Source organism: Mobula hypostoma, chromosome X1 (genome assembly GCF_963921235.1).
Source record: "Mobula hypostoma chromosome X1, sMobHyp1.1, whole genome shotgun sequence".
Lineage (NCBI taxonomy): Eukaryota > Metazoa > Chordata > Chondrichthyes > Myliobatiformes > Myliobatidae > Mobula > Mobula hypostoma.
Window position 1 is genome coordinate 55,892,414 of NC_086128.1, and position 27,745 is coordinate 55,920,158.

The window sequence follows — 27,745 nt, forward strand, 5'->3', positions numbered from 1 at the left end:
AGGAGTGCAGTGGAACAGAGGAATCTGGGAATACAGATACAAAATTCCCTAAAAGTGGCGTCACAGGTAGATAGGGTCGTAAAGAGAGCTTTTGGTACATTGGCCTTTATTAATCAAAGTATTGAGTATAAGAGCTGGAATGTTATGATGAGGTTGTATAAGGCATTGGTGAGGCCGAATCTGGAGTATTGTGTTCAGTTTTGGTCACCAAATTACAGGAAGGATATAAATAAGGTTGAAAGAGTGCAGAGGAGGTTTAAGGATGTTGCCAGGACTTCAGAAACTCAGTTACAGAGAAAGGTTGAATAGGTTAGGACTTTATTTCCTGGAGCGTAGAAGAATGAGGGGAGATTTGATAGAGGTATATAAAATTATGATGGGTATAGATAGAGTGAATGCAAGCAGGCTTTTTCCACTGAGGCAAGGGGAGAAAAAAAAACCAGAGGACATGGGTTAAGGGTGAGGGGGGAAAAGTTTAAAGGGAACATTAAGGGGGGCTCTTCACACAGAGAGTGGTGGGAGTATGGAATGTGCTGCCAGACGAGGTGGTAAATGCAGGTTCTTTTTTAACATTTAAGAATAAATTGGACAGATACATGGATGGGAGGTGTATGGAGGGATATAGTCCGTGTGCAGGTCAGTGGGACTAGGCAGAAAATGGTTCGGCACAGCCAAGAAGGGCCAAAAGGCCTGTTTCTGTGCTGTAGTTTCTATGGTTTCTATGGAATGGGAACCTGCTGGACAAGTTGAGAGGAGAATTCTGCTGCCAGGCTACAGACATAAGACTCCATTGAATACAATGCTGTACACCTGTACTCACTGGAGTTTAGAAGGAAGGGAGAATCTCAACAAAACATACTGAATATTGAACCGCCTAAATGGAGTGGACATAGATAGGATGTTTCCAATAGTGGGAGAGTCTAGGAGCAGAGAGCACAGCCTCAGAATACAAGGACATGCCTTTAAGACAAAGACGAGGAGCAATTTAGCCTCTTGATGAGCAGATGGTGAATCTGTGGAATTTATTGCCACAGACAACTGTGAAAGCCAAGTCATTGGGTATATTGAAAGTTGAGGTTGATCAGTAAGGGCATCAACTGTTACAGGAAGAAGGCAAAAGAATGGGGTCAAGAGGGAAAACAAATCAGCCACGAATGAGCAAACTCGATGGGCCGAATAGCCTAATTCTGCTACGTCTTATGGTCTAATACAAATTGATCAATTCTGAGAGAGACAATGAGTTGCTTCCTCCTCTACCCTTGAATTGTGAAGCACTGCCAAAAAAATATATCCTCTCATTTAAAATTCCCCTCCAGTCTCTCATCGCATTTCCACCCTGCTGGACAGTGTTCCTGAAAACATGGTCATTTGAACTGTTGTATTAAACTAGCAGGAACCCGCTGGAGAAGTTGAGAAGGGGATTCTGCTGTTAAGAACACAGGCACAAGACTCCATCGAGTAAAATGCTGCAAGCAAACCAGTATTAACCAACAGTTCCAAACAGTCTTGCTTCTCTGTATCAGATCAGAAAACCCAGGAGTTGCCTTCTTTGGATCAAAGAAGAGCAAGAGGACATTTAGTAGGATAAACCTGATGCTGCCTGGCCTGCCATGTTCCACCAGCATTTTGTGTGTGTTGCTATTTCTTTATTTGATTTAGAGATACGGCACAGCAACAGGTCCTTCTGGCCCAACGAGCCCACCCATGTAACACATTAACCTACTAGCTAGCATGTCTTTGGACTGTGGGAGGAAACTGAAGCACCCAGAGGAAACTCGCATAGTCATGGGGGAACGTACAGAGAGTGGCAGAATTGAACCCAAGTCACTGGTGCTGTATTAGTGTTATGCTAACCGATACACTACCATGCTGCCCATATAGGATCAACACCCGATTAATTCAGAAGAAGCCTCTTTCTCTCACCAAGGGACAAGAACTTGCAACTCGCTACCACAGGGAGCATCTGCACGGAACAGCATTGTATATTTCTCAGCCATAACTGTAGCAAAGTTATGTTGAGTAGATAAGGAAGGTTTAAGTTATTCAGTCATTATTTAAGCTTTCGTTCACAGTGTAACCTCATCAATAAAACAGGAGATTCTGCAGATGCTGGAAATCCAGAGTAAAGCACACAAAATGCCAGAGGAACTTAGCAGCATCTATGAAGGGGAATAAACAGTCGACATTTCAGGCTGAGACCCTTCATCAGGACTTGGTCCAAAATATCGACTCTTTATACCTCTCCAGAGACGCTGTCTGACCAGCTGAGTTCCTCCAGCATTTTGTGCACACTATTCTGGATTTCCAGTATCTGCAGAATCCCTCATGTTTTCTCAAGGGACAAACAGTCAAACTTTCAGGGCAGGACCTCATCAAAGTTTGGCAAAAATCAGGCACTTTCAGGTACTTAAAAGAAAGATTTAAGGAAATCCATTGATCTTCCATTCCAATAAAAATGCATTTAAAGTGTCAGTGTTAATAATGATACCCACACAATCAAAATCAACCATTATCTTCATCATCCTAATAATTAAACTAATTCTCACTAACCACCAGGGGATTCATATGAAGCAGGCTTGGTCAGTAGTCTATGTTTGATAATTGCACTAATATCAGCGATGCATTTTCTTTATGAAATTCATTACCAGTATAAAAATGAACACAATTTTTTCCAATAGAATCTGGGGATTGTTTTTCTTCACTCCCTCCCCCACAACTCAGTTATTAAAACTAAACAATGCAAGCCCAGTAGATAAGAGGAAGCAGTGTGAATCCTAGTCCGTTCTGTGCTGTAAATTCTTCATCAAGAACACACAGAGATCCATCCATCTTAAGGTGATGAACATGACCTGTCCAGTGGATACTCACATTGCTGACAATTTCCTGGTTTTTCTTGATGCGTTCCAGTTCAGGGGTACTGGCCACTGCGCTGAATCCTTTCCCCTTGTTTTTCTCAAAATCTTCTTTGTATTGGACCTAAAAGGAGAAAAAAAAGTTTAAACAGTTTCCTAATGGAAGCTACAGCTGTGCTGAGATAGTTGCTTATAAGTTAGTAAGAGCCTATTCAGCCCAACTAGTTCATGCTAGCATTTGTCCTCCATACAGCCTCGACATAATCTATTTCATTTACCATAAAAGCAGGCCCAAGAGAACTTATTTACACTTAGTGGCCACTTTATTAGGTATACCAACACTCCTGCTTGTTAATGCAAATATCCAATCAGCCAATCATGTGGCAGCAACTCAATGCATATAAGCATGCAGATGTGGTCAAGAGGTTCAGTTGTTGTTCAGCCCAAACTTCAGAATGGGGAAGAAATGTGATCAAAGTAATTAACTGTGATTGATTGTTGCTGCCAGACAGAGTGGTTTGAGTATCTCATAAACTGATCTCCAGGGATTTTCACAACAGCCTCAAGAATTTACAGAGAATGGTGTGAAAAACAAAAAAACAAAAACACTAGTGAGCAGCAGTTCTGTGGGTGAAAACGATTTTCCCAGTAGATGAGAGCGAATCCTAGTCTGTTCTTCAGGCCCAACAAACCCACACTGCCCAATTACACCTGTGAGACCAATTAATCTGCCAACCCAAGTCTTTGGATTGTGGAAGGAAACCAGACCACTTAGAGGATGGAGAGGGTCTACAAACTCATTACAAGCAGCAGCACAATTGAACCCAGGTCACTGGTTCTGTTAAAGCATTATGATACACTAAACTACCGTAGCACCCCACTTTGTTGGGGTCTTTCTATATTCTGTATGTTGTCTGTACCTACGTGCCTGTGACGTTTCTGCAAGATTCTCCACTGTACCTGTACACATGACAATAAACTTGACTTGAAAGGTATTACCTTTCAGACTAATACAGGGTAATAAATGTGCTTAATAAAATCAGATTTGGTCAAATTCGCTGCTTGTTCACATCCTGCTGAATGTCATTATAAAGGATAAATAAGTACACCATTAATAAAACACTCATATTTGCATTTCAATACACAAATTGACTCTTTATTCCCTACCACTACTGACTTGAAGCTTACAGGATTGTAAATTAAATGTATTTCTTTCAAGGTATTTTCATTCCAAAATCTGGTCCACAGAAGGAGAGATTGACCTGCCCTCCTCTTCCCACCACATAAAGGCTTGATGACATCACTGGTTTCTACAGTCAGGATCCCAAAGACAGTGATTTCCCTACAACCAGGGCAACTACTGTACCAAGACTATTGCAGTTTCCTTTTTTTTGTTTGTCATCTTTCTAACAAGACTAAGGCCTCTAACATTTGCACCCCTTCCCACTTGCCCACCAAGCTTTGAAATAGTCACAAAGGTTACAGGATTTCAATGAAGTTAGAAACCAGAATTCTATTTATTTTCCCTTGCATTCATCTGGGCCACGAACTTCGGTGTAGAGGCATATGGGCTGAGTGACACCAATGAAAATCTCATTTTATAAATTAGAAAATAGTTAAAATAGAAAGGGGTACCTGTTAGATAAGCACATGGATGATAGAAGAATGGAGGGAAGGGTTAGATTGAATGGAGGGAAGCTCAGCACAACATCGTGGGCTGAAATGCCTCTAGTGTGTTGTAATGCTCTGTGTTCTAAATTAGTCAACTTTCAACACAACAATTTGTGGCAGCAGTGTAGTGCAGTGGTAAGCATAATGTTATTACAACACCAACAACCTGGGGTCAATTCTCGTCACGGTCTGTAAGGAGTTTGTACAGTCTCCCTGTGACCATGTGGGTTTCCTCCAGGTGCTCCTATTTCTTCCCACGTTCCAAAGACATGTGGGTTAGTCCACTAATTGGTCACATGGGAGTGTAATGGGCACCATGGGCTCATTGGGCCAGATCGTCCTGTTATGTGGTACAAGACACTTCAAAGAAGTGTTATCAAATAAAGTCATTCTTGCCTGGATGTAAAATAAAATTGCCATGGCATTATTTCAAACTAATGCAAGGGAGTCCTCAAAGTCCCAGCCAATGTTTATACTCAACCATCATCTTAAATAATGATTATGTAGTCTTAAATTATCAGTGGTTGGTGGGGCCTTGCAGTGTACAATTGGCAGCTAACATTTCCTGCTTTATAACAGCGTGCTTCAGAAGTAAATAATTGGCTGTAAAGTGTTTCGGGATGTCTAGTGCTGTGAAAGGTGCTAAATACAAGGCTGCCTTTCTTTCGTACTTCCCTGGATAATGGAAACTCTGTCAGGCCATATGCCGTCACTTGTTTGGCTGCCAGCACTGACTGCATTTATTCCTGGAGGTGTCAATGCATGACATCCCATTAGTCCATCTTCATACTCACTTGATTGGTCACCAATGCATCCACCCTACCACACCAATCAGAAAGCAGATTTCTCATGTCAGGGAACATCTATGAACAGGAATAAATAGTTGACCTTTCAGGCTGAGACCCTTGTAGTATAGCTGGTTCTGTATTTTTTGTAGTTGCGTTGTCTGTAAGCATGTATGGCGCTTCCTATGGTAGGGAAGTCCAAGACCAAAGGACACAGCCCCAGAACAGAGAGTTATCTATTTATAACAGAAATGAGGAGCAATTTATTTAGCCAGATGGTGGTGAATCTGTTGCCACAGATGGTCGTGGATGCCAAGTCATTGGGTCCATTTAAGCCAGAGGTTGACAGATTTTTCATTAGTCAGGACATGAAGGGTTACCTGGAAAAGGCAAGAGACTGAAGCTGAGAGGAAAATGGATCAGTCATGCTGACTAGACTTGATGGGCCAAACTGGCCTAACTGTGCTCATAAATTATATAGTCTTATGGCATCAAACCAACAAAGTCAAAGTGTCTCATAGGCTGTTATATTCAAGATTTCTCCCCCTTCTCTCTTTTACCATTCCCCATTCTGGTTACCCTCTCACCCCCTCTCTTCTGATCACCTGCCTATCACCTCCCTCTGGTGCCCCTCCGCCTTCCCTTTCTCCCACGGTCCACTCTCCTCTCCTATCAGATTCCTTCTTTTCCAACACTTCACCTCTTCCACCTATCACCTCCTATCTTCTTACTTCATCCCCCCCACCTAGTATTACGCATCACCTCCCAGCTTGTACTCCTTCCTCTCCCCCCACCTTCCTCTTCTGGCCTCTTCCACCTTCTTTTCCAGTCCCAGTTAAAGGTTTTGGCCTGAAAACTCAACTGTTTATTCCTGTCCATAGATGTGTTGTATCCTGCTTTGTTCCTCCAGCATTTTGTGTGTGTTCCTCTGGATTTCCAACATCTTCAGAATCTCTCGTGTTTATTATTTTCTGCACTCACTCCAGCTTAATGGCATTTTTCCTATAGCAAGGTGAGCTGAGCTGAAATTTCAGATAACTATGTACTTGTAGTCCAAAGTGCTTTCATTATTTCTTCTCTCTGCTGCAAGATTTAGATGTGACAACTAAAACTAATTCTCTCTTGCTATCAATTTGCAACAAAATATTCCCAACAATTATGCAACAAACATACTTACCTGTCCCAGTCACACCCCCTGGATGTTTAACGTGATTAAATGTTGCCAAATACTTTTTACAAAGATCTGGCAGCCTTTTTCATTTAAACATTTTTGTGAAGCACAGATCTTGAAAAGCAAAGTGGAATTTCCACAAGGAAAGCAGGAGAAACTCATTTGGAGAAATGGAGGAGGAATGCAGGAGAAATGCATTTGAAATTTCCTGATGAAGGGTCTCAGCCTGAAATGTCAACTGTTTACTCCTCTCCACAGATGCTGCCTGACCTGCTGTGCTCCTCCAGCATTTTATGTGTATATGTTGCTCAAGGTTTCCAGCATCTGCTAAATCTCATGTCTATGTATTTGAAAAATGGCACTGTGGCACTCCCTCAATACGGTCCCAAACTTGGTGCATAAATCACCCAGTGAGATGCAAACTCACAACTTTGACTCCAAGGCAAGGCAGAGTAAAGATACAGGAGATTCTACAGATGCTGGAAATCCAGAGTAACAAACACAAAATGCTGGAGGAACTCAGCAGGTCAGGCATCATCTATGGAGAGGGTTAAGCAGTTGATGTTTCAGGCTGAGACCCTTCATCAGGAACTTTGAAATGTGACTTTAAAATGACCAAGCCTGATGAAGGGCCTCGGCCTGAAATGTCAACTGTTTATTCCCCTCCATAGATTTTGTTTGACCTGCTGAGTTCCTCCAGCATTTTGTGCAGATTAGAGACTTTGTGTTAAAAGGAAACATTAGACCCCTATTTCCCAGTGCAGCAAAGTAGCAAACAGAGAACTCAGGAAAACATCCTGCCTGCTCAGATTGTTTCTGCAAAATAATGAGAGGCTTTTCTCTGTTAGTAACACCACATGCCCTGTTTCCTGATTTTCTTTATTGCAAAGTAACTCAGGTTCCAATCCAATTTGCATAAACATTGAAGCAAATCTCAAAAACTGGACAACATGCCGTAGGATCTGCCTTTCTACAAACGGTAATTCTTGAACTATAATGCAGCATAAAATAGTCATAGTCATACTTTATTGATCCTGGGGGAAATTGGTTTTCATTACAGTTGCTCCATAAATAATAAATAGCAATAAAACAATAAATAGTTAAATAGTAATATGTAAATTATGCCAGTAAATAAGTCCAGGACCAGCCTATTGGCTCAGGGTGTCTGACCCTCCAAGAGAGGAGTTGTAAAGTTTGATGGCCACAGGCAGGAATGACTCCCTATGACGCTCTGTGTTGCATCTCGGTGGAATGAATCTCTGGCTGAATGTACTCCTGTGCCCGCCCAGTACATTATGTAGTGGATGGGAGACATTGACCAAGATGGCATGCAACTTAGACAGCATCCTCTTTTCAGACACCAACGTGAGAGAGTCCAGTTCCATCCCCACAACATCACTGGCCTTATGAATGAGTTTGCTGATTCTGTTGGCATCTGCTACCCTCAGCCTGCTGCCCCAGCACACAACAGCAAACATGATAGCACTGGCCATCACAGACTCGTAGAACATCCTCAGCATCATCCGGCAGATGTTAAAGGACCTCAGTCTCCTCAGGAAATAGAGACGGCTCTGACCCTTCTTGTAGACAGCCTCAGTATTCTTTGAACAGTCCAGTTTATTGTCAATTCATATCCCCAGGTATTTGTAATCCTCCACCATGTCCACACTGACCCCCTGGATGGAAACAGGGGTCACCGGTACCTTAGCTCTCCTCAGGTCTACCACCAGCTCCTTAGTCTTTTTCACATTAAGCTGCAGATAATTCTGCTCACACCATGTGACAAAGTTTCCTACCGTAGCCCTGTACTCAGCCTCATCTCCCTTGTTGATGCATCCAGCTATGGCAGAGTCATCCGAAAACTTCTGAAGATGACAAGACTCTGTGCAGTAGTTGAAGTCCGAGGTGTAAATGGTGAAGAGAAAGGGAGACAAGACTGATCCATGGCTGATCTATTTCCACCTAAGCCCTATTCTCCTGCCTTCTCCCCATATCCCTTCATGTCCTGACTAATCAAGAATCTATTAGCCTCTGCCTTAAATCTACCAAATGACTTGGTCTTCAAAGCCACCCATGGCAATGAATTCCACATTGGTCATTAAGAGGGAAAAGATTAACTTGAAAGGAAGCTAGCAAATAATATCAAAGAGGATACTAAAAGCTTCTTCAAGTATATAAAGAGTAAAAGACAAGTGAGAGTAGATATAGGACCGATAGAAAATGATGCTGGAAAATTGTAATGGGAGATAAGGAGATGGCAGAGGAACTGAACGAGTATTTTGCATCAGTCTTCACTGAGGAAGACATCAGCAGTATATCGGACACTCAAGGATGGCAGGGAAGAGAAGTGTATGCAGTCACAATTACGACAGAGAAAGTACTCAGGAAGCTGAATAGTCTAAAGGTAGATAAATCTCCCGGACCAGATGGAATGCACCCGCGTGTTCAGAAGGAAGTAGCTATGGAGATTGCGGAGGCATTAGCGATGATCTTTCAAAAGTCAATAGATTCTGGCATGGTTCCGGAGGACTGGAAGATTGCAAATGTCACTCTGCTATTTAAGAAGGAGGCAAGGAAGCAAAAAGGAAATTATGGACCTGTTAGCTTGACATCTGTGGTTGGGAAGTTGTTGGAGTCGATTGTCAAGGATGGGCTTACAGAGTACCTGGAGGTATATGACAAGATAGGCAGAACTCAGCATGGTTTCCTTAAAGGAAAATCCTGCCTGACAAACGTATGGAATGAGTCTCTGGCTGAATGTACTCCTGTGCCCAACCAGTACATTATGTAGTGCAGCGGTCCCCAACCACCGGGCCGTGGACTGGTACCAGGCCGCAGAGCATGCGCTATCTGGCCGCGGGGAAGCGATATGATTTGGCGATATGATTCAGCTGTACCGTTCCTCATTCCCTGTCACGGCCACTGATCAGCCATTACGCATGCAAGGTCATGACCCGCGCGTCATCCGTGTCAGGGTGGGAAGGAGATCAACTCCTCGAGCTTGTAAATGACGACGGGGTGAAAAGTATGTTTGACATAACATCTCTGCCGGCATTTTGGATCAAACTCAAGGCTAAATATCCTGAGATAACTACGAAAGCACTGAAAACGTTGCTTTCATTTCCAACATTTTTCTGCGAAGCGGAGTTTTCTGCAATGAATGCAACGAAAACTAAATTGCGGAATAGACTGGACATAAGGAACCCCCTTCGAGTATCGCTGTCTCCCATCACCCCTCAATAGGACCATCTTGTTGCAGGAAAACAAGCCCAGGGCTCCCACTGATTCAGCGATATTGGTGTGTTGCAATGATTTTATATGTTCATACGGGGAAAATATGTGCTGTGTGTTTAATATCCAAATGTTACTTAAAATGTTATGATGCTATTGACTTATAAGTGACCCTATAACAATTACAGCACGGAAACAGGCTATCTTGGCCCTTCTAGTCCGTGCCGAACGCTACTCTCACCTAGTCCCACCGACCTGCACACAGCCCATAACCCTCCATTCCTTTCCTGTCCATATACCTATCCAATTTTTCTTTAAATGATAATATCGAACCTGCCTCTACCACTTCTACTGGAAGTTCGTTCAACACTTACTTCAAGCTCCCCTGTCCTCCCCTGATAATTGACTTATCACTGTATTCATGTGAGGAAAATATGCGCTGTGTGTTTAAAATTAAATTCGTTAGATAAGCCCTTTTAGAAACAAAATTGAGTGTATTACCCACTTATCGCCTATATTCCAGTAGTGATTAACACCCACCCCCACGAACAGAATTGCCAAAAAGGATTTGCTCGCGGGGGCGGGCAGGGCGGGAATCGGCAGGTCACGACGTGCATGCGCACTGGTGCCCGCGCAAGGCTTCATGGCCATTGTAGTCTTTTTTGGGTAAACAACGCATTTGACTGCTACTCTTGTCCGTTGGCAACCCCCCCCCCGCCCCCCCCCCCGGTCGGCCGGTCCACAAGAATATTGTCAATATTAAACCAGTCCGCAATGCAGAAAAGGTTGGGGACCTCTGATGTAGTGGATGGGACACATTGTCCAAGATGGCATGCAACTTAGACAGCATCCTCTTTTCAGACACCACTGTCAGAGAGTCCAGTTCCATCCCCACAACATCACTGGCCTTACGAATGAGTTTGTTGATTCTGTTGGTGTCTGCTACCCTCAGCCTGCTGCCCCAGCACACAACAGCAAACAAGATATCACTGGCCACTACAGACTCGTAGAACATCCTCAGCATCGTCCGGCAGATGTTAAAGGACCTCAGTCTCCTCAGGAAATAGAGACGGCTCTAACCCTTCTTGTAGACAGCCTCAGTGTTCTTTGACCAGTCCAGATTATTGTCAATTCGTATCCCCAGGTATTTGTAATCCTCCACCATGTCCACACTGACCCCCTGGATGGAAACAGGGGTCACCGGTACCTTAGCCCTCCTCAGGTCTACCACCAGCTCCTTAGTCTTTTTCACATTAAGCTGCAGATAATTCTGCTCACACCATGTGACAAAGTTTCCTACCGTAGCCCTGTACTCAGCCTCATCTCCCTTGCTGATGCATCCAACTATGGCAGAGTCATCAGAAAGCTTCTGAAGATGACAAGACTCTGTGCAGTAGTTCCTAAGCTTCTAATAAGAAGGTTAAGCTTTTGAATTCTACATGGGGACAATGGACAGGATGAAAACACGGTCTCTCTCTACAGCTTATTAAATTTCAACTGGGAGACTTAAAGCATCTAAAAATGATTTTTGCAGTGGCAAATTTAAGAGCCATTTTATGCAAAGTAAGAGCTTACAATTGATAAGAAAAATTAGTAACTAGTTCACAGCAAACCACAAAACGCTGGAGGAACTCAACAGGTCAAGCCGCATCTATGGAGGAGAATAAATAGTCAATATTTTAGGCCAAGACCCTTCATCAGGGCTGGAAAGGAAGGGGGAAGAAGCCAGAATAAAAAGGCGAGGGGAGAGGAAGGAGTACAAGCTAGCAGGTGATAGCTGAAGCCAGATAGGTGGGTGGAGGGGGTGGGGTAAGAAGAAAGAGAATCAATTAAGCTGGGAGGGGAAAGGTGGAAGATAAAGGGGTGAAGGAGGAGGAATCTGATAGATGAGGGCAAATGATGAGAGAAAGGGGAGGAGGAGCACTAGAGTGACGTGATGGGAAGGTGAAGAGAAAAGAATGGATAAGAGCAGAGCCAGAATTGGGAAATGAAAAAGGGAGAAGGTGGGAGGTGGTAGAAATTACCAGAAGTTCAAGAAATCAATGTTCATGCCTTCGGGTTAGAGACTACCCAGATGAAATAAGAGGTGTTGCTCCTCCAATCTGAGCGTGGCGTTATTGTGGCAGTAGAGGTGGCCATGAACTGACATGTTGGAATGGGAATGGGAAGTAGAATTAAAATGGGAGGCACAGTCAGTGGTCATTTAACCAATTGTTCTTTGAAAGCACTATCCCAGTTTTCCCTCTCCAATTAAAAATTCATTCTGTTTCTTTGGTGATGCTGATTGCAGGATGAATATTGGCTTGGAAGCCAAATGGGAAAAAATGCTTTTCACCTTAAATTGTGCCAAAAAATTTTTGAAGCCCTTCTCTTCAAGTAATAAGCACAATGTCTCAAATCTACAAGAGGGGGGGAATATAAGTCTGCATCAGAGCTATCTGGAAAGACTATCTCAATTAAATGCTAAATACTGGGGCACAGCCAAACCCTGACAAACTCCTGCTCAGAGCAGAGCGCATTACTAATTTCGACAGCTCGATAACTGTTTCGAGTAAACACCTCCCCAAGCCAACACTAAGGTCACATGCTAAATACTTGTTTTATTTGCTAATTATCAAAGTGAACACTCCAGAAATTGTTCAGGGCAGAGGCACATAAGTGCACAGTTAATCATTAGAGACTTCATTTTGGAATGCTGTAGAAAATGCAGACATCTTGAAAAGCAAATAAAAAACTGCAGGTGCAGGAAGCCTGAAACAACAGATAAAGAAATGTTGGAACCATTCAACATGCCAGACATGATCTGTGGAGTGAGAACAGGGCCAACAATTCAGGTCATCAACTACTTGTTTGCGGCAAGGAATTGACTTGTGGACTTCAGGAAGGGAAGTGGAGAGAACACACACCAGTCCTCATTGAGGGGTCAGAACTGGAAAGACTGAACAGTTTCAAGTTACTGGGTGTCAATATTTCTGAAGATCTATCCTGTGCCCAACATACTAATGCAATTATGAAGGCAGCACACAAGAAGCTATATTTCATTAGGAGTTTGAGGTGGTTTGGTATGTCTCCAAAGATTAGCAAATTTCTACATTTGTAATGTGGAGAACATTCTGACTCTGGCATGGAGGCACCAGTGCACGGGATCAGAAAATGTTGCAGAGGGTATAAACTCAGTCAGCTCCATCACAGCACTAGCCTCCCCACCATTGAGGAAAATCTAAATAGGCAATGCCTCAAGAAATCGGCATCCATCGTTAAGGACACTAGGACATGCCTTCTTCTCATTACTACCATCATCAGAGATAAGATACAGGAGACCAGGGATACACGCTCAGTGTTTTAAGAACAGCTTATTCCCATCTGCCAACAGATTTCTGAATGGTTCATGAACCCATGAACATTACCTCAACATTCTGATCTCTTTTTGCATTATTTATATATTATTGTAATTTATAGTAATATTTTATGTTTTACACTGCACTACTGCTGGAAAACTAATTTCACAGCACACGTCAGTGATAATAAAACTGATTCTGTTTCTGTGTCCTCAACCTAGACTTGAATAACATTGTGGCTGATGTCCAACCTTGGCACACCTTTCATGCACCAGCCTCATATCCCTCAGTTCCCCTCATATCCAATGACCTATTGGTCTCAGCATCAAGTCTCCACAGCCCTCTTGTGTAAATAACTTCACAGATTCACTACTCCTTCCTTAAAGAAATTTCTCCTCATCTGTCCTGAATGGCCAACCTTTTATATGGAAGTCCTGCTGGAAGGTGAAGGACACCCTCTGGTCTGCCATCACAGTGAGATGTTCACGAGGGAATGCTGCTGGCTAGGATATTCTAGGCTGCATGACTGTGTGCTGAGGGGTGCACTGAAGCTCTGTGCAGTCAATGCCAAGACCTTATAGGGAAGGGCAAAATTCTTTTGCTACTACACATGGAGGGGCCAAGTTAGGTAGATAAGCTTTATCTGTCACATGTACATCGAAACATTGAGTGAAATATGTCATTTGCGCCAAATAAAGTCAGTGAAGATTGCGTTGGGGGCAGCCCACAGGAATCACCAGGCCTCCGGAGCCAATGTAGCATGCCCACAACTTGCTAACTCTAACCTGTACGTCTTTGGAATGTGAAAGAAAGCTGGAGCACCTGGAAGAAACCCACAGTCACAGGGAGAACATATAAATTCTTAACAGGCACCAGCGGGAATTGAATCCTGATCTTTACAGCTGGCACTGGCAAGTGTTACACTACTCACTATGCAACCTTGCTGTCCATCAAACAGTTGACAGGGTGTATTGCCCAAGAGGCTGATGAATGGTAATGGTGTTATGGTTTAAAAATTGTAAGTTAACACTACTGAATGTATTGACCATGAACGTAGGTTTCTTATCTTCTTATTATGTTCTTAATATATTCTTATTATGAATTAAACATTTTTGAAATATAAAATTATTTTGGATCTGTGACCCCTGGTTCAAAACGAAATAAAGCTCACTCCTGCATCTACACAATCAAACCCAAAGCCCGTACTGCTTCCTGTTGCCATTGATGGCAAAGGACGTCGATGTGGCGAAGACCTACAAGTACCTGGGGGTGCACCTGGATGACAGACTTGAGTGAACCACCAACACAGAGGCTGTGTACAAGGAGGGTCAGAGTCGCATCTACTTCCTGAGGAGACTGAGATCCTTTAGAGTATGCAGGCCTCTCCTTCACATGTTCTACCAGTCTGTTGTTGCCAGTACAAACTTCTATCCGGTGGTGTGCTGGGGCAATGGCATCAACACAGGTGATGCTAACAGGCTCAATAAACTGATTAGAAAGGCTGGCTTTGTTATAGGAGTCAAACTGGACACACTGGAGGCTGTGGTAGAACAAAGAACCCAACAGAAATTCCTGGCGATTCTGGACAGTGTTTCTCACCCTCTGCATGCCGCCTTGTCTGAACAGAGGAGCACATTTAGACATAGACTAAGACAACTGCACTGTTCCAAAGAGCGCTATATGAGGTCATTGTTACCCTCGGCCGTGAGGCTCTATAATGAGTCAATCTATAGCCAGGGAAGTGACGACCCCCTCCTGTTAGACTGCTTGAGGTAACTTATTTAAATTCTTTCTTACTTCTCTTCTAATATTTGTATATCAGTGCACCTGTAATGCTACTGTGACACTGTAATTTCCTTTGGGATCAATAAAGTATGTGTATATTGCAGACACCAGCTACGCAGCAAACTGTCTTTTCCAAAAGTTCCCTTCTAAAAAGCACTACAGGCTATGAAAACAAAAAACCTCATGCCATTTTAAAAGTTTATGCCCCCAAGCAGTTAATCTGATTAACCAGTCTAGTTAGCCCTCCCCCACCGTTCCCCATTACCTCGGTCACTGCACTGTAAACACTTTCAACCACTTTTTACAATACTATTTACATTGGTATTTATGCACATTTTACTCCATATCCATACTTAACCTCTAACTTTATTTTTATATAATCCTTTCTTATAATTGGTGAATGCTTTTTTTTTGTTGCATGTCACACCCTGACCAATACACCACAGCAAACTCCCAATATATATAAATCTTTATGGCAAATATAGTTGATGATTCTTGATGAGCTTCAATAGGGTCACATCTTATTCAGTGTATCCCATTCCAGGGATCAGCTTGGTAACCTTCAGGATCACACCCAGACTCTATTATGAAAGGTTCTATATAAATGAAACAGTGGTTCAGACAACATCTGTGGTGGCAAATGGACAGTCAGTGTTTTGGGTTGAGACCTTTCATCTCTCCAGAAAGCAGCTCCTGACCCATAATACTAACCATTCATTTCATAGCCCAGATGCTGCCCTGACCTGTTGAGTTCCTCCATTCTATCTTGTTTGTTGCCCCAGATTCCACTGTCTGCACTCTCATGTGTCTACATAAATAAAGTTGTGCTTGCTGTGCATCGAGTCCCCACAGTGCTTGGAGACTGTTTTTGCAGGGTCTCATTTATGAAACTGACCACACATTTGGCTGCATGTCAGCAGTAAGTAAGATGTAGAACTCACAACAGTCACAATGAACAGCAGGGTGGCTTTGGGGAAGCTATTTAGGTCCACGAGGGAGGAAGGCAGGAAAATATAATGACAGACATGATGAGGTCAGGAGGGTGGCTCTTTTGTCAGAGAACAATGTCCTGCAGTGCTGAAATTGTTACATAATGAATAAGTTTTTACAAGAAATTCTGCAACTGATTTGGAAACCAAATGCTTTGCTCTGCTAATTTTAAGCATTCTATTTTCTAATGTAATGTGAATTAATATATGATAATAATACGTTTTACTAATATGATTATTGACTACAGGAGAAAGAAGCCAGAGATCCATGTGCCAGTCTTCATTATAGGATCACCAGTGAGGGGAGGGGGGTGGGGGTCAGTAACTTTCAATTGCTTGGTGTTGTGATATCAGAGGATCTGTCCTGGGACAAACATGTAAGTGACATTACAAAGAAGGCACAGCAGTGCCTCTGCTTTCTTAAAAGCTTGTGCAGATTCGGCATGTCAGCTAAAACTTTGACAAACCTCTCTAGATGCAGGGTGGAGAGTGTCCTGACTGGTTGTATCATGGCCTGGTATGAAAACACCAATGCCCTTGAAAGGAAAAGTCTACAGAGAGTGGTTGATACAGCTCGGTCCATCACAGGCAAAAACTTATCCACCATTGAACACATCTCCAAGAAGCGCTGTCGTAGGAAAGCAGCATCTATCATCAAAGACCTCCAACATCCAGGTCATTCTTGGTACTTGAATTGAATTGTCTTTATTACTTACATCCTTCATATACACGATGAGTAAAAATCTTTATGTTACATCTCCATCTAAATGTGCAATTTCTAGTAATTTATAATAAATAGTATTACAACAGAACAGTCAATATAACAGAAATACAGTTGTATCAGCGTGAATTAATCAGTCTGATGGCCTGGTGGAAGAAGCTGTCCCGGAGCCTGTTGGTCCTGGCTTTTCCAGATGGTAGCAGCTGGAACAGTTTGTGATTGGGGTGACTCGGGTCCCTAATCATCCTTCGGGCCCTTTTTACACACCTTTCTTTGTAAATGTCCTGAATCATGGGAAGTTCACAACTACAGATGCACTGGGCTGTCCGCACCACTCTCTGCAGAGTCCTGTGATTAAGGGAAGTACATGTCCCATATCAGGCAGTGATGCAGCCAGTCAGGATGCTCTCAATTGTGCCCCTGTAGAAAGTTCTTACGATTTGGGGATCCACACCAAACTTCTTCAGCTGTCTGAGGTGAAAGAGGTGCTGTTGTGCCTTTTTCACCACACAGCCGTTATGTACAGACCACGTGAGGTCCTCGGTTATGTGTATGCCATGGAACTTAAAGCTGTTCACCTTCTCAACCCCAGGTCCATTGATATCAATAGGCGTTAGCCAGTCTCCATTCCTCCTGTAGTCCACAACCAGCTCCTTTGCTTTTGTGACATTGAGGGAGAGGTTGTTTTCTTGACACCACTGTGTCAGGGTGATGACTACTTCTCTGTAGGTGGCACTGGCGTCCATTAGGCAGGTGGTACTGGAGTCTTAGGTCCCGCACCACAGGTTCAGGAACAGTTATTATCCCTCTCCCCCAGGCTCCTTATTATTTATTTAATATTGATATTTAAATTATTTGTACAATTTTTTTGCACATTGGTAGTTTGTCAGTCTTCATGCATAGATCTTCACAAATTCTATTGTATCTCCTTATTTTCCTGTAAATGCCTGATAGAAAATTAATCTAAAGGTATTGCAAGGGGACATATACATGGTTAGATAATAACTTTACTGTGAATTTAAAATATGACTTTGAATTTATTATATTCTTTCATGCAAAATTTATTCCAATCCCAAAATAACTCTGCTTCAGGAGGCTGACTCATCAACTGGCTCTAGTCAAACTGTCTGATTACATCACTGGTAGGAAACTAATGAAGATGGCATGCCAGAGGCTACATTTCACTAGCAGTTTGAGGAGATTTGGTATGTCCCCAAAGACTCTAGCAAATTTCAACAGGTAAATTGTGGACAGCATTCTGATTGGGTGCATCGCCGTCTGGTATGGAGGAGCCACTGCACAGTATCGTAAAAAGCTGCAGAGGGTTGTAAACTCAACCAGCTCCATTATGGGCACAAGCCTCCTCAGTATTTAGGACATGTTCAAAAGGCGATATGCCTTAAAAAGGCTGAATCCATCATTAAGGTCCCTCACCATCCCGGACATGCCTATTTCTCATTGCTACCATCAGGGAGGAGGTACAGGAGCCTGAAGGCACACACTCGGCATTTCAGGAACTGTTCCTTCCCCTCCACCATCAGATTTCTGAACAGAGCGTGAACTCATGAACACTACCTCTCTATTTTTACTCTCTTTTTGTACTACTTATGTAATTTTTATATCTATACTTATAATTTATAGAATATTTTATGTATTCTACTGTACTGCTGCCACAAAACAACACAATTCACAAAATATGTCAGTGATAATAAACCCGATTCTAATTCTGACTGCATCAGCGGACAAAATCGTTCCCAACAACGAATCAGGTACAGGACTCTATTGAAAGAAAGCCTTGGCACCAGAAATGTGATAGGTCTGTGAAAATGGAGATCTTTGGCCTGTAAAGAATGACCCAATTCAATGGGCGTCAACTGTATTTTACAATTTACCAATTATTTACATTGCCACAGAAATTTTGCTCAATGCGTGTTAAGCCAACACTAGAATTCACACAGTAATAAGTCTGAACATCAACGACATAACTCCTGAAATCTGTTCGGAACAGACTGCATTTTCACAATGAGATTATTCACACTGCCCAAGAGACTCAGATTTAAACAACAGTGTCTGCCACAGACAATTTAATCGTCACTTGTTACCCATTTGTATGTTAACTGGCAATTGGTCATCTCCACCATCAACCAGCCAATTGTTCTTGCATTTTAATAAAGCAGTCTAAACATTGAACAGACCAGTAATGCAAATAAGCAACTGCATTTAGGAATCAACGCACACGATGCACAAGAGATGAACTTAGGCTGGGCCCCCAGAACAAATTTCCCCTAAACCAGTCTCCTTGAATGGCATCTTAAAACAAAAGCTTTCTATTTAACAGGACCGACAACATGAGAACAAGAGACCAAGTAAGGCCTCCCATTCAACAAAATGGAATGGGTTTATTATTAATACAAGAGGTTCGGCAGACGCTGGAAATCCAGAGTGCTGGAGGAACTCAGCATCTATGGAAAGGAGTAAACAGTCGATGTTTCTGGCCGAGACCCTTCATCAGGACTCGAAAGGAAGGGGGAAGAAGGCAGAATAAGGCGGTGAGGAGAGGAGAACAAGCTAGAAGGTGATAGGTGGAAAAGGTAAAGGGCTGAGGAAGAAGGAATCTGATCAGAGAGGACAGTGGACCATGGGAGAAAGGGATGGAGGAGGGGCACCAGGGAGAGTTGTTAAGCTGGTAAGGAAAAGAGGAGAGGTCAGAGGAGCACCAGAGTAGGAATGGAAGAAGAGAGAAGGGGGAGGGGGGAAAGATCAACAGGTTAGAGAAATCAACGATCACATCATCAAGTTGGAGGCTACCCAGACAGACAGGATTGGAAACGAGAAAATCTGCAGATGCCTGAAATCCAAGCAACACACACAAAATGCTGGAGGAACACAGGAGGCCAGGCAGCATCTATGGAAAAAAGTGCAGTCGATGTTTTGGGCCAAGACCCTTCAACCTGCTGAGTTCATCCAGACAGAATTGGAAATGGTATACAAATAATTGTTTTTTATTGTGGCATGTAACGAGATACTGTGGCGACCCACTTTCTGGCACCCATGAACCGGCTCTCATGGCCCGCCTGGAGGGGCCTAACTGGGTGGACGAACTTCCCTGGGTCCTGCTCGGAATCCGCACGGCGCCCAAAGAGGATCTGCACACCTCGTCGGCCGAGTTGGTGTACGGCGCACCCCTGGTCGTCCCAGGAGAGTTCATACCAGCCCCAAGGGGGCAAGAGGAAGAACCCACAGCAGTCCTGGACAGATTACGTGAGAGGCTCGGTAACCTGGCCCCCATCCCCACTTCACAGCACGGACAGAGCCCAACCTGCGTACCCAAAGACCTGCAGAACTGTAAGTTTCTTTTTGTACGACAGGGTAGACACCGGGCACCGCTACAGCGGCCCTACGAGGGGTCGTTTAAGGTGATCAGGAACAACGGGTCCACGTTCGTGCTGGACATTGGGAGGAGAGAGGAGGTTTTCATGGTGGACCGACTCAAACCGGCCCATGTGGACTTGGCGCAGCCGGTCCAGGCTCAGGCACCGTGACGCAGGGGCAGACATCCCAAACAGAGGCCGATCCAGACTGTGGACATTGGGGGAGGTATCGCCGGTTCTCGGGGGAGGGAGGTTATATGGCGACCCACTTTCTAGCACACACGAACCGGCTCACAACAGCGCGCGCAGGCAGAGGGCCGGCAGCAAAAAGGGCGCCAGGCCATCTTCACCAGCAGGAGGAAAATCCCGTGCGTGGAAAGGGTCTGGGAATATGCATTCCCCACAGTAGTCCCGCCCAGGGAGGGTGGGAACGGGAAGGCTTTAAAGCAGGCCGCAAAGTTTGAATAAATCTCTTTCATCGCAACTCTAACTCACCGACTACATTTGGTTATTCTAGCACTGTGTGTAGCACACCGCTACAATACTGTGAAAAATATGTTTTGCATAGTTTACACAGATCAATTCATTACCTAGAGCATTGAGGTAGAACAAGTTTATTCTGCATTCTGTTATTGCTTTAACTTGTTCTACCTCAAGCTACAGAGAAAGTGCAATGTAGGTAAACAATAACGTACAAGATCATAACAGCCTAGTTTATGAGGTCAAGAATCAATCTTATCATACTAGGGAACTAATTAATAGTCATATAACAGTGAGACAGAAGCTGTCTTTGAGCATGGGGTATGTGCTGTCAGGCTTTGGTATGTTCTGCCCGATGGAAGAGGGGAGAAAAGAGAAGGCTGCAGGGTGGGTGGGGATCTTTGATTATGCTGGCTGTTCTACTGAGGCAGAGAGAAGATCATTTTATCCTAACTGAGTGGTAAGAATGTGGAATTTGCTCTCACAACAGGTGGATGAGGTGAAGTGTTGGATTGACTTGTCGGAAGGCTGGATACACATCGGAAGGAGTTGGTTTTTGATGGGATTATGCTAGTGAAGAGTGAAGGCAGGATCATGGAGAACCTAAATGTTGGCATAGACTGGTTGTGTCAAATGCCCTGCTTCTGTGCTGTATGTGCCATACCTTTTCATTTTGGAGTGGGGAGAGGGAAAGTAGTTGGCATAGGGAGAGTGGAGGAATTGTTGAGAGTGGAGGAGCATGATCGAATAGTGGTGCGGACACAATGGGCAGAATAGTTTTAATTCTGGTCTAATGTCTTATGGTCTTGTACCTTGGTGAGGATTATGTGGGATCTGTAGGCTCCCAATCCCAAACACACTTCCAGTCATCCATTACAGACTGATTGCACCATGGCCTGGTATGGAAGCAAAAATCCCCAAAAGCAGAAAAGCCTACAGAAAGTAGTGGGTACAGCCCAGTCCATCATAGGAAAAACCCTCCCACCATCAGGCTCCTGAACCAGTGTGCATAACTTCATTCACCTCAACACTGAACTGGTTCCACAACCTATGGACTCGCTTTCAAGGGCTTTTCAATTCATGTTCTCAGCATCATTTTATTTATTTATTGTTGTTGTTATTATTCATTGTCGTTTTGTATTTGCAGCTTGTCTTCATTTGTACATTGCTTTTTGTCAGTCTTTGTTCTACTGTGAATGCCTGCAAGAAATGAATCTTAGGAGAGTATATGGTGGCATATATGTACTTCAAACTTTGAAGATTGCCAGTAATATATTCCTCATCTTTTGATAATACAGTGATATTTGCCTGGAATGATTAGCCCAACAATACACAGATCTTCAACAAGATGATTCTTTAACTGAAACATCTGCAAAGCAGAGCGGTAAACTCTTTGCCACCAAAATCAACAAACAAGTGATTTCATTACAGACAACCCCACAAAAAAATTTTCTTCCTCTGCTGGGAGTGGAGAAGGGAGTAGGGTGAGAAAAGAAGGGGGGAAAAAAACTAACTGGCTTAACCCAGTGTAAATAAAACCATTTCAGATTTGATCAAACAATTCCTTTAGGGATTCCCAACAATCAAACTACTACATTCTAAACTCAACCCAGCTGTGAACATCATTTCCAACAACAGGGAGAAATAATATCAGTAACATTCTAATCCATCCCACTGAATAGTTTCCACAAGCTTGCTTTTACAGTGAATGCTAAATCCTTCACGGTTTCAAAAATCAGATTTTCTCTCTCTCTATAAATAGATGTCCTTGGAGGATGAGGAGAGATAAATCTCTCAACACAGCCCACAGAGTTGTTAAGATCACCAATGAAGACAAAGGTGCAAACTGATTAAAATTCAGCACATACTGTGGGCAACAAGTTTACCAACACCTCAGGCTCTTGAATGTGATTCTGCCAACCAGCTTTCTCTAACATACACACACAGGTGCGCACGCGGACGCGTCATTTCACATATTTAAAAAGCAATGGAGAGCAACACAGTGAAATGCTGGTAATGATGATGGAAATACAGAACAATGCACACAAAACACTGGAGGAACTCAGCAGGTCAAGTAGCATCTATGGAAGGGAATAAACAGTCGGTGATTCGGGCCAAGACCCTTCACCAGGACTGGAAAGGTAGGGGATGCAGAAACCAGAATAAGAAGGTGGGGAAGGGAAGGAGTACAAGCTGGCAGGTGATAGGTGAGACAAGTTGACAGGGAAGGTGGGTGGGTGGGTAGGGAAGGGCGAATGAAGTGAGAAGTTGGGAGGTGATAGGTGGAAGAGGTAAAGGGCTGAAGGAGTTAATCTGATAGACCATAGGAGTGGACAATGGGAGACAGGGAAGGAGGAAAGGCACTAGAGGATGGGCAGGTGAAAAGAAGTAGTAAGAGGGAAGTCAGAATGGGGAATGGAAACAGAGAGAAGAGGTAAGAAATTACCATAAAATGGAGAAATCAGTGTTCATGCCATCAGGTTGGAAGCTACCCAGATGGAATATGAGGTGTTCCTCCTCCAACCTGAAATTGGCCTCACCATGGCAGTAGAGGAGTTCACAGGCCGATATGTCACAATGGGAATGGGAATGGGAAGCTGAAATGTCTGGTGATCCAGCATGAACAGTCCTGCGTCCTCGCCCAACAACAGATGGGATTTCTCACTTTGAATGGTGACAACACTTGCTGGTCATTTCCTCTGACTGGTCACACATTAAGTGGAAATTAAAGGACTTTGTCCAGGACACTTGAGCTTTGAATGAGTTAAGAACTCTTTGCTCCGGGGATTCAAGTCTGGCTCATAATTAACACTAATTTAATCTCTCTTTAAATGCAGAAATAACATGGAGGGAACAAAGGGAAAGATAATGAAAAACAACCCCTCCAGTGGCAATTACAGAGTGCAATACAGAACGCAGACGAGGTCTCCATATCAGGAAGAATCTAAACACAAAAGCTCTCGGGATGTTAAATCTGGCTTCAGCAGTAAAGCTGCCTAGCCAGGATTCTACTGGTCAGGACCGAGCTATAGAGCATTTGATTTGGAACACAAGAGTTTCTGTAAATGCTAGAAATTTTGAGCAATGCACACAACATACTGGAGGAACTCAGGTAGCAGCAATGGAGAGGAATAAACAGTCAACATTTCAGACTGAGAGCCTTCATCAAGACTGGACAACCTTGTCCTAACGAAGGGTGTCAGTCTGGAACATCGGCTGTTTATTCCTCTCCACAGATGCTGTTTGAGTTGCCAACTCCCTCCAGCATTGTTTGTGTTGCACATATGCAGGGTTTTGAAGTCCTCCATGTATGACAATAATAAACACCTCATATTCATTGCAATGCTTTCCAGTATGCTACATATCTGAGGTTGCTTCACATGTGATATACAAAATTTCAAACATGTATCCAAAAATTTGATCATAGATTTTATCCTTCCTTTTAAGAAGAAAGAATAGTTGATAGAAGGAACACGAACACAGGACTCAACCAGCCAAAGGCAGAGTTGCTAACAGTGAAAGCAATTAAATCAGAAGTCAACAAAGAGGCATTGCAGTAGGTTCGAAGGAGGGTGAGACTATGAACAATGTCTACCACTCTGTTAACTTGATGATGGACCACGCCCCAATTGTGTTCATCCATCCCCTTCACAAGAGCAATTTTACAAGATAATTTCTTGATTTAATTGCAGAACACCCAGTGTAATTAGAAAATCCCATGAGCAAATGACTGAGAAGACTAACTGCCAACATGAGTGAGGTGTATCCAGAGACATCATCAGCTTTAGAACTCAGCACCCAATGCATGGCAGTATAGGAAGGAAGAATTGCTATATTCATGCAAAGCAGTATCTTTTGGGAGAAACTTTAAACTGCAGTTAACAGAGATCTTGTGACATTTGGCAGCATTTAGCATAAAACCATTACAGCATCAGCTGCCTGGGTTCAATCCCACTGCTGTCTGTAAGGAGTCTGTACGTTCTCCCCATGACCACATGGTTTCTCCTGAGTGTTCCAGTTTCCTCCCACATTCCAAAGACGTACGGCTTAATAGGTTAATCCATCAAATGGGTGTAATTGACCTGTGCAATCTTGTTGGGCTGAAGGTCCCATTACCATACTACATTTCTAAACAAATAACTAATACAACTTCAATACAAGAAACAGGAGGCAGATTAGACAATACAATGGATTGAATAAGATCATTAATAAATTTACTCAAGCCTACTCTTGTGCCTTGTCCCAAATTCCCGCTTATAAAAAGAGAATTTCTCCTCAACTCATCCTGAATTTTGAGGTTGTCCTCCAATTTCTAATGACAAAATGCAAATCAAGAAAATGAGTCTCAAGATGGTATATAAAAACAAATACGAGAAAATCTGCAGATGCTGGAAATTCAGGCAACACACACAAAATCTACCAGCATTTTGTGTGTGTTGTATAGAAACAAATATGTACTTTGATAATAAATCTACTTTGAACTTTGATTAGATTTACTTGGATCTTGTTGATTGAAGGAGCAGACTCCATCATCCACATGACAGCTCCTGCTCTTACTTTTTATAGCAACTACATTTTGCACAGCAGATTATACGAGCCACACAAAATTGGGCCATTCAACCCAGATGCTCTTATAAATTGACCTACATAAGAAAGAGAATTAGTCACTTACTGCCATCTCTGCCTTTCCATATAATCATAACTTTTTTTTAAGCTCAAAGCCACTTAATTGCTCCAATCCCATATCTCCTGATCTCAGCCTTAAATACACTTGGTGACAGATTCCTTTTGCTTGGAGAATTCCAAAGGTTTGCCATCCTTAGGCTAAAGAAATTTCTTCTCATTCCTGAATGACTGATCCCTTACCAAAGTTCAAAGTAAATTTATTATCGAAGTACGTATACGTTACCACATAACCCTGGGATTCATTTTCTTGCAGACATATACAGGAAAGAAACAAATAGAATTTACAAAAAACTACACACAAGCAAAGATGGACAAACAAACAATGTGCAAAAGGAGAAAAACTGCTCAAATAAAAAATACTGAAAACATCAAGTGTAAAGAGTTCATGAAAGTGAGTTTGTAAGTTGGACAATCAGTTCAAAGTTGAAGTGTGTGAAGTTATCTATGCCAGTTCAGGGGCCAGATGTCTGTTCTTGAACCTGGTGGTGTGGCACATATGGCTTCGTACCTCCTAGTCCAAAGTCGTGGTGAGAACAGAGCACTACCTGGATGGTGGGGGTTCTCGATGTTAGATACTACACTTTATCTTGTGACAGCACTTCTTGTAGATGTAAACAAATATTGCTTATTGTGAGACTGCGACCCCTGGTATTAGCGAGATTCTTCTAAAGCCAACAGATCACAGACAAACCTTGATCGCCCATCTTCTCCAAGCCATTCACCAATTAAGTATCTCAACAACTTAATGGTGACAAATTCATGGAGTCAGAGAGATACAGCATAGAAACAAGCTCATTGTGTCCACATCGACGATTAGGTGCCCATTTATATTAACTCCACATTAGTCCTGTTCTATCTATTCTCCCCAAAATCACATCAACTCCCTCTGATTCTACCACTCACCTACATGCACAGAATTAACCTACCAACTAGCATGTTTTTGGAATATGTGAGAAAAATGGGGTACCCATCCAATCAGACGGAGAAAATGCAAACTCCACACAGACAGCCCAAGACCAGGATGAACCAGCATCTCCAAACCTCTGAGGCAGTTGCTCTACAAGTTGTGCTTTGCAAGTTCTTTTTGAACTCCTTGTTGGTTTAGGATTTTGATTGCAAGAATCATCCCAGAAATGAAAGGGTTAACTTTTGAGGAGTGTCTGATGGCTCTGGGCCCGTACTTGCTGGAGCTTAGAAGAATAAGGGAGGATCTCTTGAAACCTGTCGAATATTGAAAGGCCTAGATAGAGTGAATATGGAGAGGACATTTTCAGTCATGGGGGGAGTCGAGGACCAGAGGGCACAGCATCGGAATACAAGGATACCCCGTTAGAACAGAGATGAAAGAGAATTTCTTTAGCCAGAAGGTGGTGAATCTGTGGAATGCATTGCTACAGGATGCTGTGGAGGCCAAGTCATTAGGTATATTTAAAGAAGAGATTGATAGGTACTTGATTAGTAAGGGTGTTAAAGGTTATGTGGAGAAGGCAGAAGAATGGAGTTGAGGGGGGAGAAAAATCAACCAATATGGAATGGGCGCAGACTAGATAGACCAAAAGGCTTACATGTGTTCTTGTCTTATGGTATTATTATCTATTGTCTCTCAGTGCCCAATATTACTTTCTAGATCCACCAATGGTCACATTGCCAACTTTCCCCATATCAGCACCTACAAGCCCACCCACCACTACCACCATTCCCATGAGACCACATACCAGATCCCTGTAACCACTTCCCACCTCTCTTTACATCCTGGCTTTAGTCGAATCCTTGCACTCAGCAACTCAGAAGTGTTGAACTTTGCAGCAATAAACCAACACCAGAAATAATCCCTGGCATCTTACACAATAAAGCATGTACAACCATAACACACAGGATTTTTTAAGACAATAAATGTTGGGATCTGGCTTTCAAAAAAATAAAAATTTTAGCCCTAGTTTCTGACTAATGCTCTTCAAAACAAAAATCAAAATGTTTCTACCAAAATAAACTAATGCAACCTACCATATCAATACTAAGGCTCAAATACTACCCACATGCTGCTCCCTTGCTGCTTTGCCTCACATTCCGACTTCTGACAAAATCTTTCAAGTTAAATTTGTCAGCTCTGCACCTCCACTATCTTCCAGGCAGTCTGTCTGTACCAGCACCACTTTATGTGGGTGTCAGCCGTAGGTAGCACAATTGCCTGAGTCAGAAGGTTCCAGTCACATTGCAGAGAAACTCACACGATGCTGCAGTCTATAGGAGCACCAAAGGTGCCAGGCTCCCAATTATAAGCACATTAATTTTTAGGCAACACACACAAATGCTCTTGAAACTATTAAACAAGAGCCCATGGCATAACAGCAATAATACTAGCATGGATAGAGGATTGGCTGACTGGCAGGAGGCAAATAGTGGCAATAAAGGGGGCCTTCTCAGGTTGGCTGCCGGTGACTAGTTGTGTGCCGTAGGGGGTCGGTGTTGCAACCACTTCTTTTCACGTTATATATCAATGATTTGGACGAAGGAATTGATTGCTTTGTAGATGATACAAAGATAGGTAGAAGTGCACTATCTGCAGAGGGACCGAGACAGATTGGGGCAATGTGCAAAGAAATGGCAGATGGAATACTATGTAGGGAAGTGTATGGCCACGCATGTTGGCAGAAGGAGTAAAAGT

The 27,745-nt window shown here is 43.0% G+C and overlaps 1 protein-coding gene across 2 annotated transcripts in view; it reads right to left on the reverse strand.

Moving 5' to 3' along the window:
* Positions 1-27,745, reverse strand: part of lasp1 (LIM and SH3 protein 1) — a 196,336-nt gene that overhangs the window by 73,602 nt on the left and 94,989 nt on the right. For both annotated transcript variants that reach the window (XR_010016496.1, XM_063037182.1), the window contains exon 4: positions 2,869-2,976. Coding sequence is in view for 1 of the 2 variants with exons in the window: in XM_063037182.1 (XP_062893252.1) it covers positions 2,869-2,976 (108 nt within the window). In the remaining variant the exon portion in view is untranslated. The remainder of the gene's footprint in view (positions 1-2,868; positions 2,977-27,745) is intronic.